This window comes from Coturnix japonica, chromosome 1, assembly GCF_001577835.2.
Source record: "Coturnix japonica isolate 7356 chromosome 1, Coturnix japonica 2.1, whole genome shotgun sequence".
Lineage (NCBI taxonomy): Eukaryota > Metazoa > Chordata > Aves > Galliformes > Phasianidae > Coturnix > Coturnix japonica.
The window spans coordinates 47486154-47507252 of NC_029516.1; the positions used below are offsets into that span (position 1 = coordinate 47486154).

Genomic DNA, 21099 nt, shown 5'->3' on the forward strand with positions numbered 1-21099 from the left:
TCTCTGCGCTTCTCGGACTCTAACCAGACTGCATGGCGGTGTCAGAGGGGGGGATTTGGACCCTGTTTGTGGTGGGTGAGGCATGCCAATGCATTAACCTCTTGCATGCCAAACCTCTCTGCAACCCCTCCTCCCTGAAAGGCCATGGTGTAGCAGGACGTATGTATACGATGCTTGCTGGGTTAGAAGCATGCCCCTCCGCAGGATTGATGCAAAACATCCCACCGCTGCGGAGCTCTTGTGTCACTTTGTTTGAAGCAGGCGGTTGTTCCCTGGGCAGGAGCTGGGATCCTTTTCACCTTCTCTCTTGTCTGTCTTTACAGTTCCAGGCTTCCCCTATCCAACTGCAGCCACTACAGCAGCCGCATTTCGGGGAGCCCACCTGAGGGGCCGAGGAAGGACGGTTTATGGGGCAGTCCGGGCAGTACCTCCTACAGCCATCCCTGCCTACCCAGGGTAAGCATTGGTCGCAAGAGCAGAGTGCTCTGCACAACCGTGTCAAATAATAAATTGGCTAACAAAAACGTAACTAAAATTGTTGGATGGTGAGAGTCAGGCTATTTGCTTAGCGCCAGAGTGTTCTGCATACGATGGCATCCAATGGGGGCAGTCCTAAATTTTGCTACATTAAGTTCATGCCTGAGAGAATGTTCAGTACTTGCAACAGCCTGAAGTGCTGATGTACTCCTTCTCAGAATTTCTCAATTCATCTTCTGGTATTTGTCATCCATTGACCCAATACATTGCAGCACTACTGAGAAGGACGCAAAGAGGGGTCTAAGATGTCCTAAAAAGTTACAACTCTCTGCACTCGTATTGTGGTTTTCTTGCCCAGGAATGAGGAATATTATCTCTTACCTTCATGCCTCACCATCTGGCAGTAGGACACAGAAGAGCCAGCTACCCACAATGGATTTGCTTTCTTTGTTGGAGACGGTTTAAAAAGGTTTAAAACAAAGATGAATCAAGTCCATTAATTTGAAGTTGGGAGTGTTTGGGATACCAAAGTGCAGCATTCTTCTGATTGTTGTATGAAGCAATGCTGAATTTGCAGTCTCAGCACACTTCTCTGTCCTCTGACTTTACACTAGTAATGCAGTGGAAGAGATTTCTGTTACAAAACAACATTCTGCTGTTCAGAAGTAGAAGGAACCGGGTTGGTACGTGTGTTTTGTTTGGTTGGTTAAGTGTGATAGAATGACAGAGATCACAGATCCCTTCCGAGCTGTCCTTTTATTGTTTCTGGTTTTGAGGGTGCTTTGTTCGTATTGTCTCTCTAGAATTTTATTGGCCATATTTTCAGATAGGTCTCTCAGAAAGGAATAGGAGCAAATCCTTCAACACAGAGAATGGGCTGATCTTTTTATTTATTTCTTTTTTTTTTTTCCCCTCAGACTAGCTTCAAAAGGGCAGAAATTAAGCTGTAAATCTTTTTATTAGAAGGGAGGAGGAAGCTACACACATAACGTAAGGAGCTGGCCTCATATAGATAAGCTTGTAATATGTTCTGTAGCACATGAAGTGGGAAGAGCTTCTGTGGCCCTTCCTTATTGGTGTCCTGTCTTATAATTAAAGTTGAAGGTAGCAAGCTGCAGTGGTGGTGCAGTGGTCTAGCTTTACTCTCAGAGAAATCTAGCAACGTTTATATTTAATTTACTCAAACACTTCAATTGAAACCTCCTCAGAACGTGTAGGCTTTTGAATGGGGAGTGGTGTTTTGAGCTTTTAGATCCATCTTTTTTGCCACCTCCTATAGTTCATATGTGACATCCTCTAACTTAATCCTCTGACCTGCAACTTGTCAGGCTGTTGCTCTGGAAATGACCCAGCCCTGCTAAATAAGGAAGAGCTCCACAGCGAAACAGAGAAGCAAAGTTGAGGTACCATCTAGGAGAATGTGTAGTACCTGCACTGGGGAGGTTGTGTGCTTCATCCCTGGGAGTAACGGCTGGAGCATTCCTGGCGAGAGGCTGTCACTAGGAGAGACTCAAGCTCTGTCTTCCATATAAATCCAGCCTGAGTCCCCTGTAAAGCATGTATTTAATTTGGAATATGGGCCAGGCTCCAATGATTATCCTTTCCTAATACAGTCTTGTGGCTGCATTTATTTACATTAAGTCGGTTTTGTTTGACCTTGCTGACCAATTTCATGTCTTCATGGGCAGCATTCTATCCAGTAAACATTTACAGGATAGCAGAACATGAGTTGCCTTCAGAAGTGGCCCAGAACCTCCCATCCTCCCAGGCACTGGGATGTAATTAACTGTTTCTGGTGCTTACCATTGTCATAAGCTGAATCTCCACATAATAATCTGTAGAGGGAATTTGATTCCTTATGGAATAATGTACATTGTGCTGTTCAGATCCATGTTGCAGTAACCTGTAAGACAGCAACAACTGTAGGCGCTGCTGATCCCCACTAAGTCAGAGCAGATGCCTGAAGGTCAATCAGCAGCGCACAAATGATGGAAACATAGTGAGTTTTGTGGAAGAAGGCAGTAAAGTGAGCTGTGGGTTTACTCCAACATGGTAGAGGGAAATGACCTTTCACAAAACTTAGTGCTGTTTAAGTTGCTTTAAAACTCAATGGTGTAACTGAATTTGTGAGCTCAGCAGCATTATAAAAAATAAATAAATAAATAGAACATTGAAGAGTGATACAAGCTTGTTGGAATTGCTATACTGGATCAGACCTGAGCACTGTTCAGGTTGTTGTAATTTTTGACTGTCTGTAGTGCTGGATTCTCCAGAGGAAGGTGTAAGAAATCGTATCGTTCTTAAATAAATAAATTTCAAGATATAAGGCTAGATCCGAAGCTCAGATCTACTAATGCATATGTAAAATGTACTTAAACATATGTGCGGACATGAATGTTTACTCAGGAAGGGTTATTCAGATGATAGGAAGCAATGGCTCAGAGCAGTGAAGAAGCTGGTGGATAATCACCAGAGCCTGACCTCAGAACACCAATGCAGCCCTCAAGGTATAACTGAGGCAGCATTCAGTACAAGTGTGGAGACACAGTAACCTCTGTTCTGTAGTGTGATTCGAGGCAGTGCTGGAGTATTGCCCTGATTTGTGGTGGCCACGCTTTCTAAACGAAAGCTGACAAATTGCACTTCAGACCAAAAGCTGTAAGAATTAAATTGAAGCCTGAAAAAAACAACCACCCTTGCCTTCTCTAAAATTCTGAAAATGAAACAAGCGTGGTCAATTTTATTTCTCAAACTGCAGGTTTAGGCATTGGCTTGTTCATGGTCGTTAAGTGCAGATACGAAGAGCAGGCTTGTCATGGTGAAGTGTAATTTAGTTTAGGAGCGTAAACATATAGAAGATTCTCTGAGTCGAAACCAAACGTAGATAAAAGTCAGACTAGACATAAGGCAGTGGGGATCTTCGTGGGATTTGTTTGTTTTATTTTGGTTGGGTTGGATTCCTTTTGCAACATGATCAACTGTTGGTGCAACTCAGTGATAGAACGGCTGCTATACAAAATCTGCATACGTCTTACTCTTGTAGATGTGTTTTAGCTCAGCTAGTGGGCTTTTCACGGATGCCACTGAGATGTGATGGGGCTGTTTTATGCTTCTGGTCAGTCTACATAACCAGAATAGCCTCTGTGGTTTTCAAGTGAAGTTTTCGCTAGCATTGAGAATCAGAAATACGGCTATTTTAGTACATAAATAAACCCTGCTAAATTTCAGCAGTTGGTGTCAGGTCCTCACCGAAGGAGAGACAGGATGCACGTGTGCTCTGTTGCTTGGGCTTGGGAAGCCTTTCTCTTACATGTTACAGTGGTTTTTTGCAGTTTTCTCTGGAGAGCTGGCGCTAGCATCTCTTGCTGACAGAATACTAAGTTACATGAACAGTGCCCTGATCCAATGTGGTAATGCTTTTATTTAATCCAACTGATTGTGTTCGGAATAACTGTTGAAACTGCTAACGTGTTCATAAACCAACAGTCACTTCCTCTGTCATGCGTTTGCCTTTCCTGCAGGAGCAGGTGGAGTATCACTGCTAAAACACTCCTGATCCTAGATAGAGAACACAGCAATGTAAGTCACTGCCCCAGGAGCCCACTTCTTTGTTATGTGATTGTAAAAAAGAAATTAGCTTCAACAAACGTGATCTTATGGCCTGCTTCTCTCTGCTGAAGTGGCTCCCCTCTTCCTCTAACAAGGGTCTCTATCTTTGTATCTGCTCCCAGCCCTCTTGGAGACCATAGTAGCTTTGTCCAGTGGGATTGCAGTGTACTTTTCCTGGGGAAGTCAGCAAGACTAAATTATTCAAGCAGTAGCTAACACTGCAACAGATTTTATTTTATTTTATTTTTATTTTTAGTAATAGCATGCAGAATTTTGGCAAGATATGCTGGGCTTTCTTGTGTGTGCGTGCCTTACAGTAGGTGGGTTTCTGAGGGTGGCAGGCTCTTTGTAGCATTTCACATTCCATCCGATGAGTTAAAAAATAGTAGTAATTAATAGAAAAGCTGGCGTTCCATGCCTCCTTTTTCCTTAATGCTACTGGTAAGTCATGCGCATTAGGTCTGTGAATATCATCAACGTGATGGGGCTCTAATGCTTCTTTAAAGCCTTGAGTGAGGTTGTGCAGAGCTGTCCAGAGGACAAAGCAGGAGGAGATTCCTCAGTACAAAGGACAGGCTGAAGGCACACGGGTGGGGGGCATACCCTCTCTTCCTTCCTCATCCTTCCCCAACCCCTGTCCCCAAAGCAAGCTGCGTAGTCCTACGCTAGCGAATGCTCTGGCAAGACTGGCTCTTTGGGAACCCCAGGCTCCAGTTTAACTATTTTTCCTGCTTGAAGTTCTGAGAGAAAGAAACCGATGGCTTAAAACAGAAAAAGTATCATCCCATGGAAACACTTCCAGTTGCTCCTCTCTGCTATGGAACATGTCATTACTACCAGGGACTCCCACTGCACCTTTCAATTCTCGGACCTTGGACCAGTCACCTAACCTTTTTAGCTCATTATCTCTGCTTGTGAAAGCAATGCATTGTGGGTATTTTTGGTTTTTTCTTTTTAATTACATTTCTCTGTGTTTACTTTGATCAGAATTGATTGACTTGTTTTCCCGAGGTGTTGCATTGGTTCTTTAAGATGCTGAATAATAATACTTTGCATGCTTGTGTGATCAGCCAAATCTTATCGCATGTCTAATGTGCAGGGTAAAAGCAGGTGATGTATGGATGTCAGAAACAAAGCCAAGCAGCCCTGTGAAGCTCGAAATACGTAATCGTACACAACTCTCTGAAACGTGCTTCTGACATAGGTGATTCCAGCCCCTGTGGGATGCCTTCTGAGGGGCCTCTCGATTTCCAAGCCCATTTCACGAAGCCAATGTTTCCATGTGTGTAGGGGGGAACTTAAACAACTCCAGGAGAATAACCAGAGCGGAGGTTTCTAAACCCTTGTTTCTCTTCTTCAGGACATCAGATCTTTTTGAGTCTATTTTTATTGTACAAGATGGTTGTTCCCCTCCCTCTCTCCTTTACATACTGTCTCCCCCTCTGCCCGCCCCTTTCCCCTTTGCATGCCATGGAAGATGACTTGGAGCCGTCTAGCGTGCGTGCGCACACATCCTCTCGCTGATTTGCTCCTGCCAAAAGCCCAGGTTATGGATTCATACATCACCTGCCTGTGTAAAATGCATGTGCATGCTGCCGTCCTCAATAACCGGAATGTGTTTTCTGTTCTTTTGTTTTTTGTTTTTTTGTTTTGTTTTTTGTTTTTGTGTGGATTTTCTGCAGTGTGGTTTACCAGGACGGATTTTACGGTGCTGACCTCTATGTAAGTACACACACCGGAGCCTTCTCATCCCCAACCCCTGACAAGCCAGCCTTTTTTTTTTGTTGTTCTTTCTTTTTTTATTATTATTATTATTATTTTTCTTTTTTTTTTTGTTTGTTTGTTTGATTTGGTTTGTTTGTTTTTTAAATATCATTTACTTTAATTTTCTTCTTCCTTGTGGATATATATTTATATATTTAGGAATGCAAGCATGCTTCTCTGTCACTGCGCTTGCCCCTGGGTGCAAGACCTAAGCCTTTGGGTTTCCTGATCATTGCCAGGGCCAGTTTACTGGGTGTCCTCTCCCTCACATATGCACACTGCTACTAATCAACCTGAGAGATGATTAGCAAATTAAAATTTCTCTCAACACTTCTCTCATTTACATAATTTGGATATAAAAATAACAGGACTGGTTTAGCCTCAGACCTCCCCTTTCCTTCTCCCCCCCTTCACCCTCCCCTTTCTCTCCACTCTTGGGACCCTTTCAGGTTTGATTTGTGCAGCCCACACTAAACGGAGCAAACTGGATGTTTAAAAATGTTCGTGTGCCACTGGGATGTGGAGCTTGTCCCTTTGGGGAAGACACTGGGACTGATGAAAAATGGAGGCTGAGATGCTAGAGTGAAAACCGACACCTCCATTTGCTAGTCAAAGTGGTACCTAAATGGGCTAGATCCTCTTACCTCTTTGGGGAATTGTAAAGTACAGATAGGTGGAGATGTTCGGTTAGAAAAGCCAGCAGCCTCCTCCTGGTTGGCTGTTAGCTCTGGTACCATGGGAGATGTTGTCCTGTCATTGTCTGTGTCCTACCCAGCCAGTCGGTATTGCACATTTCTAAAGTATCTCTGTAAGCAGCTGGGTTGTGGCCGTTGTGGGTCTAGGGACTCTGGCCAGAAAGGAAAGCCATTTCCTCTCTTAAGTGGAGAGCTGTTGTAGAACGGCTCTGCTAGGAGTATGCCCTTCAAAGCTAAAATGTTCAGGCCTACCGCTGCCATTGCTACTTGTGGCCTGTCTAGCTCTGGCAAAGTTCTCTTGTGTGGCATTCGTAGGTAATAGCTCTTCAGAGCTGGGGAAGCTTTGTATTGGTAGTGGCATGAGTGTCAGCATGGATTTCACATCCCTGCTCCTTTGATGATGCTACTCCTGACATTTATGAAGAGGACCCTGGGGGCTAGACTGAAGATAATGGACGGAATTAGCTTTTGGATTTTGTTGGCTTATATTGGAGGGTCAGGTCTCATAGAGGCACTTTTCCCAACACCGTTACAGCAGTCAGAAGACATGCTCTGTAAGCACGGAGATTTTGGGTGTGCTTCTTCATGCTTACATAAAGTAGTATGCGCACATCCCTCTAAAAACTGATCTGCCTAGTTCGGTGTTACTTTATAAGATGGTAGTCCTTGACACAAGAGTTCTGGGTTTTCCCACCTCAATCCTAAAATGTCTGCTTTACAGACCACTGGCTTTGCTACAGCAAGCAAACACAAGAGCAATACCTTCTGCTTAGTGCCTCTTCCCTCAAAGTATGTGTAAGACATTGTCATGTTGAAAGGGAAGACTGGCCAAGGTTATTCTCCGTTTCTTTTCAGAAGACTCCTTCAGAGCTTCCATTGCTGGTGGGGGATAGATAATTATCAAGCACGTTTTAGGGACAGTTACTTCAGCAGTGAAGAATCCATCATCACTTGGTGTTGAAGTGCAGTGGCATCATGTAATATTTAACGGCCTCCAGGTCAGGTTAGAAGTGGGAGGTGAACTTCTGGTGACTTTGCTTTCAGTTGCTCGGGTCTCACTGCGAGAAAGCAGGACAGCAGAATGGGACACTCATCAAGGGAGATGATGGTCTGTTATCCTGTGTTACTGCTGTCTGGCACCCTGTAACAGAGCTCAGGAGAAAACGCTGTCCTAATACAAAGTTGCTGTTCCAAGCAATTTGCTAATTGGCACATGCAGAAGGGATGCAGCATACCTGCGCCTCGCTGATGTACAGTGCTGTTCCCTGCAGTGCTTACATCCTTCTGGTTGCCGTGAAAGGATTGTGCAGATCATAGAGGGGAAAGCAGAGGGTTCTTTGATTAGTCTTAGTCCTTTCTGGTCGGATTAGAGGGAAAGCTGAACTGCGGCTCCCTTCTGAGTCAAGGCAAGGTGGCAGAGACCCTGAGCTAGGTAGGAAGGAGGGGTTAGCGGTAGGTGAGACAATGGAGTAGTGTCCCAAACTCAAGCTGCTTTTTCCACATAACTGCTGTATACCAACTTCTCATTTTCCTCCTTCTCCTCTTCCTCACTCCTCCTTTTTCTCCTGGGGCAACCAGCCTGCTAGCCATGTCTTCTCTGATGAGGGCACTCCATCTCTTGTTGGATGCGTCCCACTCTGGCAAGACACCTGAATTCATAAACCAAGTAGCCCCAGGATGCAGAGGGCTTCATTTCGGATCCTAAGAAAGATTATTTTTCAATGGGGTTAATCTGGGGTGGAGGATAAGAGGAAAACAAAACAAAACAAACACAAACCACCCCACGTTGCGAAGACCGCTCCTGCCTGTGAAAAGCGTGCTTGCATCCACTGGAAAGAAAAGGCTGGTGAGCCCCACTGCGGGCTGTTTGTATGATTGTTTCTTTCCACAGCTGTGTTTTTTTGAACTGCTCTTCCTGTGTTCTGTTATAGAATAGTCTTACAGGAACCAATCATTAGCGCTAAAATACCTCAGGTAGGAGTGCCAGTGTGACCTGCCAACCAATCAGATTGTGGATTGCAGTGGAAAAAACTGAATTATACTAACCATTCCAGCACCACATTAGAGATGGGAACAGAGGCTTTTTTAGGGCAGCGCAGACTCCCGTGTGAGCCAAGCCCCCGCTGTAGCAGGGTGGCATGTGTCCAGATTTCACACCGAGTGGCATTTCATCCAAAAAATGTATTTATGTAAATTCAGTGGAAGAGTTAACAAGGTCATGCTTGTCCCATTACCATGTAGAAGCACCTGCTGGCTGCAATGGACACTGTTGTCCTGTCACCTCTTTTAATTCATTCATGCTCATTCCTGGTGCACGTATGCCACCCTTCTAATACAGAAACACTGGAAACAGTTCTAGCGCATTCTGCTTCTAACTTCTGCTCTAGGGCAGTTTTGGGGTAGAAAAGACCCGATCAAGCTTCAGCAAATTAAAGATCCCTAAACTGGGCTCTCAGTCTAAACCTGGCAGGTGGTCAAATGTGTGTAACAGGGATGTGAGATAAATGTTTCTTAGTGGCATAAAGAATGCACAGCCACGCTCTGTGCGCCTAAGGCGGTAAGGGATGAAGAAAAGGGAAGCTTATAACCATAGAATATGCTGACATAGTAAGCCGTAGGCTTGGATTTCCTCATATTCCCATTGCAATGATGGTCCCATTGCACTGAATACCTAACATGTGCCTGAAGAGCGGAAGAGAAGATGGGACTTCTTTTGAGCTGAAGTATATAGCTTTAACACTCTCATTTATCTACATTAACATGATCAGTAATTGGAATGCTGCTCTAGCTGGGATTGCAGTTTTCTATCTATGTTGTTTTGCCAAGTTTTGTCTCATTCCCTGAAATAGCACAATATTGAAAAAGCTGGCATCTGATGTTAAAGAAGGGATAAAAAAGTTTTTTGTTTTCTGGTTTTTGAGTTGTTTTTTTTTTTTTTTGCTTCCTTGATGAGCCAAGGATAAAAGCATGACAAAGAGTCATTTAAAATACAGGCTTTTGTGAACACCTGGACAAGTCCAGTTGTTTGCCAGTTGAGATCTATTGGCTCAGGCTCTCTACACATTCTCATGAGAAAGGGGGTATAGGGCATAGCCCCCAGCAACACTGGCAATACAGTAACAAAAACGGAACTTGAGTTAAAATAAGCAGCATTATAAATTGTGTCAATCTATCTCACATGCGCTCCAGATAATCCAAAAGAGTATACCAGGAAGATCCAGTCTTGGTTTAGACAGTCTTTTTGATTGTTAACTGTTGCCCAGTAGAAATGCATATGCTAAGGCTGCCCTTAGATTGTCCCATAGACAGAAATCTTGGACCTGGCATCTTCACAAGGAGCTCAGACACACTCATCTCCTTCAAGACAAGGCCAGTGATTTTAAAGACTGAACCTAGGTGTGTAAGCCAACTCACCTAAATGGAGTGGAAATATGCATGGCTGTCCTGTGTTTCAGGGATCATGCCACTTGACAGTGTCTTCTGTTGCAGTCTGGAGGAGTGCGGTGCAGCTGGCAAGGGCCTTTTTGAAATTATTATTCATGTCATGGGTAAACATGATTGCTCCTGTTTGTTGAGGATGCTCTACTTCCATGTTTTTCACTTTCTATAGTACCTGAAGTGAATGGCATCATGAATCGCTAGGAATGGTAGGACCTTGTAGCTGAGGTTATGGCCGAGCTTTGCACACTAGTTAAAGTTGTCTGAGAACAGGAAGGGCAGGAGAAAAACTGGTGCATTGGACAAGCTGAGTAGGGCTTTCAGATGCATTGAAGGAATTACACGTGGGTCCTGGGTTACAGAGAACAGGAGCCTCAGCTGGGTAAGGCAACCTGCACAGCGTCTCCTCTCTGTAGAGCTTGGCAAAAATGCTGATGAAATCAAAAGGAGTAATTGCTGTGACTTTCTCCTCTTTCCTTCAGCCTGTTTTGGTGTATTTGGACCTGCTGGTCATGCTGAATACATCCCCTTGTCAGAAATCCCCCAGCTGCCTGCACTCATTGCTCCTAAGACAGGACCATACCATGGCCATTATAATCCCCATTTTTGGTTTTATTTGAAGTACACACAAGTAGAATTTGCAGGCTGCTTTGAGCCAAGCAGGTCTGCCTGTGCGTGTGTACCCGTATCCCGTGACTTTGTTTATTTTCTTGGAATTAACAGTAGCTTCAATTTTGCATCAGCGCATGGTTAAAAAGCAATACACGTCAGCTATTCCTTAACTTCATTTCTCCAATGAATTATTTCTCCTGTGTTTCTTTTTTTTTGGTTGTTGTTTTTTTGTTTTCTTTTGTTTTGTTTGTTGTGCAGTTGACTGAAGAAATGTTAACATCCCGCTCTAAATCTCTCAGTGGAGTCTCTGTTCCCTTCTCTGATATAACAGATGGGTTATTGCTTGTTATAATTATTAACATTGTGGTGTGGGACAGGGCATGGGTGGGAGCAGTTTTGGGGGAGGGAGGGTGGGAGGCTGCGGGAGTCGTTGAGGTTGGAATGTTAACTCCAGTGGTGACTGACTGTTTCCGTAATAGCAGGTTGTTGTGGCTGCACGCTCTAGTACTTGAGGCTGTGTACTTCACTGAGCTTGTGGTAGAGCCTAGGGCGATCTGCTGTCCCAAGAGAATGCTGGGATGGATAGAACTAGCCAATATGAGTCTGAACGTGGTGACTTTGCTGGTTGTTCTAGCTCCAGATGTCAGCATGCTTAGTTTTTAATTTTGATTAATAAATGTTACGTCAACCCTCCCCCACTTCCCACACCTGATTCCAACCCTTCTTTTCTTTTTTCTTGTTTTGGTTTGGTTTGGTTTCATTTCCCTTTATGAGAGATATGAGTTAAATGAGAATTACTTGATAACCCTTTCTGGGTTTCAAATTGCATCTTGCTCTCATGCGTAGGGTGTGTGCCGGTCACATTCGAAATGGCTTCTGATGTGACACGTGGCTGATGGGTGAGAGGGAGAAGGGGACAGTGCTAGGAAAATTTTGCTTCTCTGCCATGCCCAAGTGACAGACTGCACCAAGAGTTCACTGAGGTTGGAAGCTTAAGGAAATACCAGGAGGTCCTAATTTGGTGAGATTGGTCAAGGCTTCATTTGCATTGTTCTTTGTTCATCTAATTTCCCTCATCTAATTTAGAGCTGAGGGTAATAGTGGTGTAATACTCGCATGCCAGAAGTGAGCCAGATCTCCACAGACCATCAGTGTGAAATGCACAGATTGAAACAATTTGGTAAGAGCAACCTGGTGATTGACTTCACTGCTGAAGATTCATGTTACTCTCTCTTCCGTTAACAAGAAGACTGAAGGTCTACCAAGTCCCTCTCCTCCAGAGTAGGAAACCACATCTAGCCATGTTTTGAATAGCCCTTCCACAGGGGCAACCAAAATGAAGTTAAAGTTATGACCTCTGTTTCAAAAACTATCTGTCTCAAAACGGAGCATGGCTGAGCAAAGACAAATTGTAGAATCATAGAAATCATAGCATGATGTGGGATGGAAGGGATGTTAAGTTCCAGCATCTGCTTTATGCATTTATGACATCTACTTTAAATGTCCCCTCTTTTAGTTTAAAACCATTCTCTCTTGTCCTTTCGCTGTCTGCCTGTGTAGATGTAAAATCATTACAGGTAGAGGAGACCTCCAAGATCAAGTCTAGCCATGAACTTATCACCACCATTCCCACTAAACCAAGTCCTGTTCTAAAGCATGTCCAGTGCTCTTAGTTGTATACAACCATATGATGTATAGAGGTAGTGATATTTTGAGCCAGTACTGGAGGTGAAGGGCATAAGTCTGCCTTCTGGTACTTCAAACTCTGAAATGTCAGTTAGAAAGAAAAAGGAAAAAGCCCGAAGCAATCTGGAGTTTTCCGATGTTATTTACGGCTCGTTGTGTTTCTGGCAAATCAAATCCATGGTTCATTTACCATTGCACCTCCCTCCTTTCCCCCAAGTTAACAAAAACATGTTCAGATCTGTACAGTCAAGAAAGATCTGACCTCAGCTTCAGAGCTTGGTCCTGACTGCCATGTGCAGCCCTTGTGCCCTGGTCTGAAAAGTGGATGGGGTCCGTCCCTTGTTGCTGCGAGGTGCACAAAGCCATGGCTGTGAGCCTGGGCTTCCTCTGCCCCCAGAACTTCTGGTGTGAATTTAAGCAGGACGCTCCCAAGTCTTCCTCTGTGTCAGAATTTGTGTTTCACATACTCAGCTAGAGCTATATTTTCAGAAACGGCCTCTTCTGAGTGTAACCATTTTAAAGATCTTTAGTACAGATGTGTAGCATAGATGGAAATGCAGCAGCAGTACAGGCAGTTCAGACATAGTTTCTGCCAACCTGTTTCCTTCTTACTTTAAAGGAGGGGTATCCGTGCTGGTTTGCTTGTTGGCACCCCTGAGACCACCAGAAGTTTATCTCCCTGGCCATCGTTTCCTGATTGCCTTTTGACTTTCCTGGCTATTGATGTTTTTATGCATCAGAACCTAAAGAAATTCTAGCCTTTTGGGTCTCCCAGGCTTAAAAAACAAGAAGAGACAAAAGCAATAGGGGAGAAAAGCAGGAGTTGGTCTGAATTATGCCCTTTCTAAAATACATGCTTCACAGAAAGTGCCCGTCTCTGATTTCCCCAGTGTAGGAGGAACAGGACATAGAAATTATGTTGCATGCAGTATTTCAGCTCTCTTCTGGATTTCTGTTTCCACATGCCAAATTTAGTTTCCTACAGGGATATCACCATGCTCAAGCTTGCTTTAATTTATTCCTTCTGCTAAACGGGGTAATGGAGGAGTCTTCATAGTCCTGAGCAAAGGAAGACGCACGAGCTTATGGGCAATGCTCATAATATACGTGACATGGGAGCTGATGCAGTTTGAAACACTTCCTCTCCTTGTGATGTGTGATTCCTTTTTCTTTTTATTCTTTTTTTTTCTCTGCGTGGGTGGACAGGTATCTGTAAAGTCAGTTCTCTTCTCTCCTGCAGGGTGGATACGCAGCCTACAGATATGCACAGCCTGCTACTGCAACAGCAGCCACGGCCGCTGCAGCCGCTGCAGCAGCTTACAGCGATGGGTATGTAAGGGGCAGGCATCCACGGGGCTGGCTTGCTGTGCTCAGAGACTTGAAGAGCGGTGATCCATTACAGTTCTTCTCTACTTCTTCCCCCATTTCTTTGTCTTACTTGCACTTGCACACATGCATGCACATCCCAACGTGAAGGATGAGTGCACGATTTGTCTCTGCTCCCAGGCAGCGCTGCCTTCTGGTGTGTGTGAGCTGGCACAAATCCTGGCCCCTTCCTTAGCCTGGGGACTCCTTGTGCAAGGGAGGACGTGTGGTCACTGCTCAAGGTTGAGAGCCCCAGTGTGCATTGCTGGTTTCTTGCTCTCTGACTCTGAGCAGGTTGCTCCATCACTGAGTATATTTCTCTCCCCATCTGGAACTTTAAAGTTGCTCAGCTCATATGGTATAGGGTGCTTTAACATGCAGCTCCGTATAAATGCAAAGGATGGTCATCATCAGAGTGCTCGCCTTAAGATTTTTCATCTCCTATGCAGTGAGGCTGTGTTTTAATCTTAGCACACATGAGAGCATTAAAGTTGGTGCTCCCTTCTCGTTCTGGAGAACCCCACACTACTTTCCATTCAGCAGCCGGTACCGTACCAGTAGAGCTGGCATCGGGAGCTCACCCTCCTCCTGTCCCACGTCACTCGAAGCAAGTTGCCACATCCAAGGTGCTGACCTCTTTTCTACAGGTTGAGCTCCTGGTGCTGCCACGTCCCTCCTCGCAGGCCTGTCTCTCGCCCATCTCATACCATGCATGGCGGCATGCCCGTCGGCTCTCTTCCAAGAGGGGCAGCCCATGTGCATGTGTGTGCATGTATGCATACATGTGTGTAGAAGGGCATGCTGCTTCTTCCATTGCCTGCGGTCAGACAACTGTTTCTCTGCCCCTCCAAAGTGACTCTCTTTCTCTTTTTTTTGTATGTTTTCTCCCTCTCTTCAGTTATGGCAGGGTGTACACAGCAGATCCTTACCATGCCCTTGCCCCTGCCGCTAGCTACGGAGTTGGCGCTGTGGTAAGTGCAATTTTCTTTCTTGTGCTGTTTCTCAACCCTGGTATGGGGGACAGCTGCTCGCTGCGTGTCAGGTACTGGAACTTCATCCTGAAAGATTTCTTCATTGAGGGAGGAGGTCCCTAGCTGCAGTGCCAGCTCCCTCGTAGTTGTGCATTCGTACGTCTGTGAATGTGCACTAGGGAAAGGAGCCAGGTTTAAGAGACCAGTTATCACTTATTGTATATGTTAAGTGACATCAGGAATCAGAGTGCTGTAGGTACATTGGTACATCTGTATCAAGGAGGTGGACAGAGTGAGAATCAGCAATGGCTGGAGATGCAGGACATTCTTCCTTGCCTTTTTCATTAGCTTTACGGCTATGCCGTTGCATTTTGAGAAATTGGTGCAAGGTAGAGTAAGGGAATAAGTTGCTCTCGTGACATCTTGCAGCAGAGCTACTCCACTTGGTTCCCTCTTCTGCTAGCAGAAGCATGAGGTGTCCTGCCTGCCAGCAGCGGTTATGCAAGGGCAGGAATGAGGTATGCTGGCATCGCATGGGAGTGGCACAGCTTGCTGAGAACACATGCCTGCCCATCTGCTTCTAGCCAGTGCGGTATCTGTGTTACTGCAAAGGCTGGAATGCAAATGTGTGCGGAGAAAAAAATGCACCTAAATATAGATGACTGCAGTGTAGCACCTGCGTTTGAGCCTCAGCTCAACGTGTGGATTCCTTTTAGAGTCAATGGAGGAAACAAAGGTTCTTCTAGGATAGCAGGTCATCGTGCCTCTGTCAGACCTGTACCTCAAGGCCAGGTGAAGAGCATCCTAGAAGTGTGCTTCTGCTATCTGAAACGTCAGCCGAGGCAACTGGCTTAGAGGGTAGGACTCATGAGTCCTTCTCATACTGAGGTCCCCATGCCTGGGACTTGCCAGACTTCCTCCCCAGCTGGCTGCCTGTGAGCCTGGCCCATGAGCTATGGCTCACTTTGGCAGGCAAGATGATCTTTTGTCTCTCACATGGCGGCCGGTCAGTGCCAGGACAGTCCACTAGTCCTGAGTGCCTGCAGGCACAGTTTGCCCTCCTAACAACCTCTTCTCTTCTCATTTGATTTCTGCAGGCGAGTTTATACCGAGGTGGCTACAGCCGATTTGCCCCCTACTGAAGTGACGTGAGCCCCCTGCAAGTGGGACAGCCCCCCCAGTTCATGAGGCCTGGCTATTGCAATATTTACTAGTAGAGGAACTCTATAGCAAGATGAGGAGGAAAAACAAAAACAAAAGAGAATACTTTTTTATACCTCACTATGTTCTTTGAATATGTATTTTTTTTTTCTCCTTTAAATTTCTGCCTTTAATTCTTTTGTTCCAAAGATTGTGGGTTTTTTTTTTGTTTGTTTTGTTTTCTTTTTTTTTTTTAATTATTATTTTATTTTAACTGTGGTAAAAAAAGAAAAAAAAAAAAAAAAAAAAAAAAAAAAAAAAAAAAAAAAAAAAAAAAAAAAAAAAAAAAACAAAAACAAAAAAAAAAAGAAAAAAAAGAGATAATGCATTTCCGTGTCTGTATGTTGGTGCAAAGCTTATCCTACCAATCACGGAAAAGGCGATTAGCGATAAGGAAAGCTGTTAGGAATCGCTGTGGTGAGATTAATCAGGAACGCGCAGGCAGAGTTGCTGCCCTGGGCCCGGCGCTCGGTGCCCGGGAGGACGTGAGGGAGGAGTCTTCACCTGCCGTGTTTCTGCTCTGCAGAAGGAAGCGCTCCTTGGCTGTGGCTGGGACCTAATGCTGGCGGGAGATATTGCATATGGAGAAGGGGGAAACGCGGAGACTTCCCTCCTTCTTTTTATCAGCACCTGACGCGCACGGTTGGGACAGTTGCAGCAGTGTCAGGACTTTAGACTCGGCGAGAGAAGATTTCCTCAACCTGCCCAAAGACTTTGGCTGTTACCGCTGCGTAGGGGACGAGACTTTGAAAGGAGTTTTTCGAGGAGGAGGATCCTTCCCTCCCGCACACACAACTTACTCTAGCTGATCGTTGTCCATTGCTGGTGGCTGTAACTCTCTTAGTTTTCCATCCTCCTTTTCGAGACCCTTCTCCCTTGCTGTCCCTTTGCTCCCTCTCTTCCTCGAGGAGTGGCCGATGCAGTGCAGCATCACACGGTACCTCTGCTGCGGATGGCAAGCGCTTCCAGCTGTGTGCAGCCGTGATGATGAAGAAAGCTGTGGCTGAAGAAAAGCATGCATCGATGCTGACATCCAGCCAGCAAGGTCTCTCCTCCTGCTCATCCTGAGCTGCTTAGGCACTGCAGCGAGTGATCTGTTTGTAGTAACGTGAGTGAGGAAAAGCGAGTCAGTGTGTAAGCTGCTGAGGTGAGGGGAACACGCATGTGGGTTTGTCTGGGGGAGGAGCGTCCTTTATGTTCAAATGTGATCCTGAAGTGGTTTTGTTTTGGTCGGGAGTTTGGGGGGAGGCAGGAGCAGCTTGTACAAGCTCTGAATTCATAGGAACTAACCACCTCAAGCTCTAAGGCCCTTTCAGTCACATTGGAGCTCTGAGTCCGTTCTGCCCAGCCTCCCATAGAAAGTTGTGCACCTGGGCTGCTGGGTCCATAATGACACTACGTATGACAAGATTTGGAAGTGGAGAGCCTGCTCGGGGTGCAGCTCCATGACCCCCCCAGCACTGTCTCCCTTCTCTCCCCAGCAGCCATTTGGCTGGGCTGTAATGTTGGCATTCTTGGCTGACCTCCACCCCAGGTTCCCAGCAGCCCCAGAGCTCAGAGGGAAGTGCTCTTTCACCATCCCTAAGCTGTGTTAGAGAAGTGTGGTTTCTCTGGGCTGCCACAACTCTTGCTTCTTGGAAGGGCTTCTTGGAGCACAGGTTTGTTGGTGGAGCCTCTCCTACTCCCACCATACCCCTGCTTTGCATCCACTGCTGATCCCACAATAGGAAACCTCCTGCATTTAACACTAAGCAGTGTCCACAAGCTGAGCTCCCGGGGAGGTGTCCTGGCCCAGCCATGCACAGCCACGCATTCTTTGCTCTCCCCCAGTGAAACACAGCCTCTCTGGGTGCAGCAGAGGGGAAAGATGGGGAGATCATTAGTTAAGCTAGAGACCCTTAAGCTATTGATTCTCTGGAGGAATAGCTAGAAGAAGGGGGCACCAAACTGCCAGCCTGTTGGCCACCTTTTGCTGGGTTTTGTTTTTGTTCTGTTTGTTGTTATTTTTATTTTTTTTTCCTGGTTTTATTGTTGGTTTTTACTTCTTTATTTTTTTCCCAAGCCAAAGTTTGGTTTGTTGCTGTTGTGACAATTTTTTTGTTTGTTTGTATATAAATATTTTAGTTAGATTGAATAAACAGGGAGGGGGGGGCGCAGGGTGTTGGGGCTTTCACTAAAACTAGGAAATGAGAGGGAATCGGGGCTCCTGGGGGCTGTCGCTGAGCTGCAGGAGGCTCTGTAGTAGGAGCAGTGTGAGGGGAGCTGTGCCCACCGTGGGGTTCATGACCCTCTGCCCCTTCCCTGCAGTTCAGTTCAGTTGGTTCTCGCCCTTCTCACCCACCCCCAACTCTGCTTCTCGGGCGCAGGACGCCGGCCCCATTTCTGCCTCCTAGCAGAGTCTATGCACGGTAGCTTCGGCCCATCTGTTGAGAAGCCAGGGGGCTTCGTTGTGGTGCCCCACTGTACGATCTCTGAGTAAAACCTGCTCCATAGTATCCTGGTTCCTCCTGCTCCCATTGCTCCCCATCGAGCTCCCAAAGTCTGAAATGTTGCAGTGAGTGGCGGGGGTACCGCGCTCCCCATTGGCAAACAGCAGGTGTGGTTTTGCTTGGATCGTAATGAGGTGCATTCAGAGCAGCCAAACCTTGGCTATACTGTCTTCTGGAGGAGTGAGGACAGAGCCTATATCTCCCTATGCAAAATGAGTTGCTCTTAATGAGTTTAACTGTGTCCTGGCTTGTTTGGCAGACAGCAGCTTACATTGTCCCTGAGGTGGCTCTGTAGGCGAGTCCCCGGGGCTTGGCTTTCACAGGGACAGCAGGGGCTGGCACAGAGCATAATGCTGTCACCTCTTGTCTGGTGGCACCCGGGGGTTCCTCTTGGTGCAGAGGAAGGGAAGTTCCTCTGAGTTGCTGCCTGTTCTGTCTTACAGTGGATATGGCCAGCGCACCATGTAATCATGATACAATTTTGAGTTGAAGAGCTCCTTTAGTTTTTACTTTAATGTGCCGGTCTGTCTTTCCTTGAGGGAATGGTTGTGCTGGTATACAGCTGAATTGTACTGGCATAGCACACTCTCTATTGGGAATAGGTCTCATCGGGTGCCTGGCGTGCAGTACAACCCTCCCAATGCTACCCAGCTGCTAGGAAAAGCTTTAGGAAAAGCTGTGTTGGGAGCTGGGACTGCAGGGAGCTCAACCAGGTCTGGGTGGATCCAATGAGGGATTCGGAGAGACAAAGCCATGTTTTGAAGTAGCCTGAGGGAGAGCAGGCTGGCCCAGCAAGGACTTGCTCAGGAGACCTGTGGTTCAGTCAGGGCTCTGTCAGTGACCTTCACATCACTGCCCTAGGCTTGCTTCCCCATCCCTAATGCACAGGTAGTAGTTTGTCCCTTGTTCTCACCCATTTTATCTGTGGAAGTGTGCAGTATGAGAGCTGTCAGAGTAGCAGGCTCAGGTGTTGGCTGCGGTCCCCTTGGTGCCACCATCTCATCGCCCACCTTTCTCATCCTGAAAGGAAATGTGGGCTGCTCGCTGGTGTAGAGAGCTTCCAAGTGGGGAGTGCAGAGCCCCCCAGTTGGTTCCTACCCACACACATCCCCAGCCCTTCCCTGTCTGCGTCCCAGCTCAGCCCCAAAGCAGGAGGCGGGTAGAGAACATGTTTGGGAGCACTTGGAAACTTATCAAAGGGAAACCAACATGGGCTCTGGGTCCGGCTGCACTGGGGAAGCGTGTGGGGGCTGCAGCCCTTGGTGCAGAGGGTGATGGTTGAAGCGTGTTACCTGTTTGCACTGTTTTCATATAGGAGTGGGGGGGAACTGAAACCAACCCAACCTAGTGAATGCAATGAGCATCCAATGTAAACTTCTTTGTGTTTTTATTTTGTCATGCTCTTGGAAAATGTCAAACATTTTGTAGTATACAGCAGTGAGACTTGATTCTTTGTTGCATAAAACACTATTTTTGGTGATGTTAATGTCTGATGAGCCCCTTCCCTCCGCCCCACTTTACTGGTTGCCCTCTCTACCCTCAAACCTCAGTCAAACCTCTCTTCTGCAACAGCAACTCCAGTCCCCAAGGCGAGCAGGAGGCCAATGGCCAGCATGTGAAATGGGGCCCTACTCAAGCAGGCTCAGGGCTTTTCCCTGGTACGTGTTCCTTTAGCAGAACTCAGCAGGACAGCCCCCCTCCCTCCCCAGCATGCATTGAGGGCAGATCCGTGCAGCTGCAGGCGTCTGGGTCCTGTCCCTGCCACCAGCTCAACGTTGGGAAGCACTGCCAGTGATCATCCCCTGGGTATGGGGCTGCGCCTCTTAGCAAGCCAGAATCCTTCCCTGATTGACCAGGAGACTGCTGGTGTCTGAAGCCGTCCACCCCATTGCTCCTTTGGCTGGCAGTCAGCGATACACCACTTCATATCCCCCACACACTTCTTTTTTCCTGGAGTGGGCCAATGAGAAATCTTAGACCAAGCTCCCAGTTCTCCACTGGTGGAGCAGCTCATTGCTTCCCCAGTCAGTGGGTTCCATGCAGCATTCAGGCCTCCCGCAGGAGCAGTCTCAGTTTTGGTCTTGTTTTCCTCTGACTTTTTGTTTGTTAGTTTGTTTGACCACAGTATTTTGTGTGCACGTTGTAGTTTTGGCAGCTTGGATTTGGCTGCATTAACCATGTGATTAAATGATCTTTTACCCCAGGGGATGTGATTTGGTTTGGGGCTTTTTTCTTTTTTTTTCCCCCCTTTTTGTTTTGTTTGGGATTTTTATATCTTTTTTTCCCCCTATGATAGAATCCTGCTTGTAAATAGCTGGAGCTCAAACCTGGGGCCCGCAGCAGCCTTGAAGCAGGGCCGCAGAGCGATGCCGACTGGCAGAGCATGGCGCTGACCTGCTGGAGACCCAGAGGGTTTCCTTGCAAGGCTGAGATGCTGCAGCGCCTCCCGAGGCAGCGAGGGATTCACCCCTCCCCACGGCCCCCCCAGCACCTCCCATTGCCAGGTACCGCCGGGGAGCGGGACGTGCCCCCATGGACGTGGCCCCTTCCCCTGGCTCATTTCCTAGGACGCCCGAGCCGCTTGCCCAGGGTCCCATTTCCCCGCTGACTCTGGAGAAGCAGCAGCTGCATCCCAGGGCTTTGTGACAGCCTCTTGACTTCCCACCCTCCCTCGTTAAGTATCATATTGTATAGTAGCTTTCAGACCATACAGTATTCATTGGGTTATTCCTATAATTATCAAGTAGCTGGAATTGTGAAGGTCGGAGTAGTTAGATCTTTAGCTTTTATTCC

At 46.5% G+C, this 21099-nt stretch overlaps 1 protein-coding gene across 18 annotated transcripts in view; it reads left to right on the forward strand.

The window, feature by feature from the left end:
* The window catches only part of RBFOX2 (RNA binding fox-1 homolog 2), a 161770-nt gene extending 145722 nt beyond the window's left edge, over positions 1–16048 (forward strand). For 5 of the 18 annotated variants that reach the window (XM_032444984.1, XM_032444999.1, XM_032444996.1 and 2 more), the window contains 5 exons: positions 324–456; positions 8477–8519; positions 13522–13610; positions 14545–14617; positions 15715–16048. In XM_032444984.1, coding sequence (XP_032300875.1) covers positions 324–456; positions 8477–8519; positions 13522–13610; positions 14545–14617; positions 15715–15759 — 383 coding nt within the window. In that variant the 3' untranslated portion in view covers positions 15760–16048. The other 13 variants (XM_032445017.1, XM_032445014.1, XM_032445012.1 and 10 more) reach the window with 10 other exon arrangements.
* The last annotated feature ends 5051 nt before the right edge of the window (positions 16049–21099 follow it).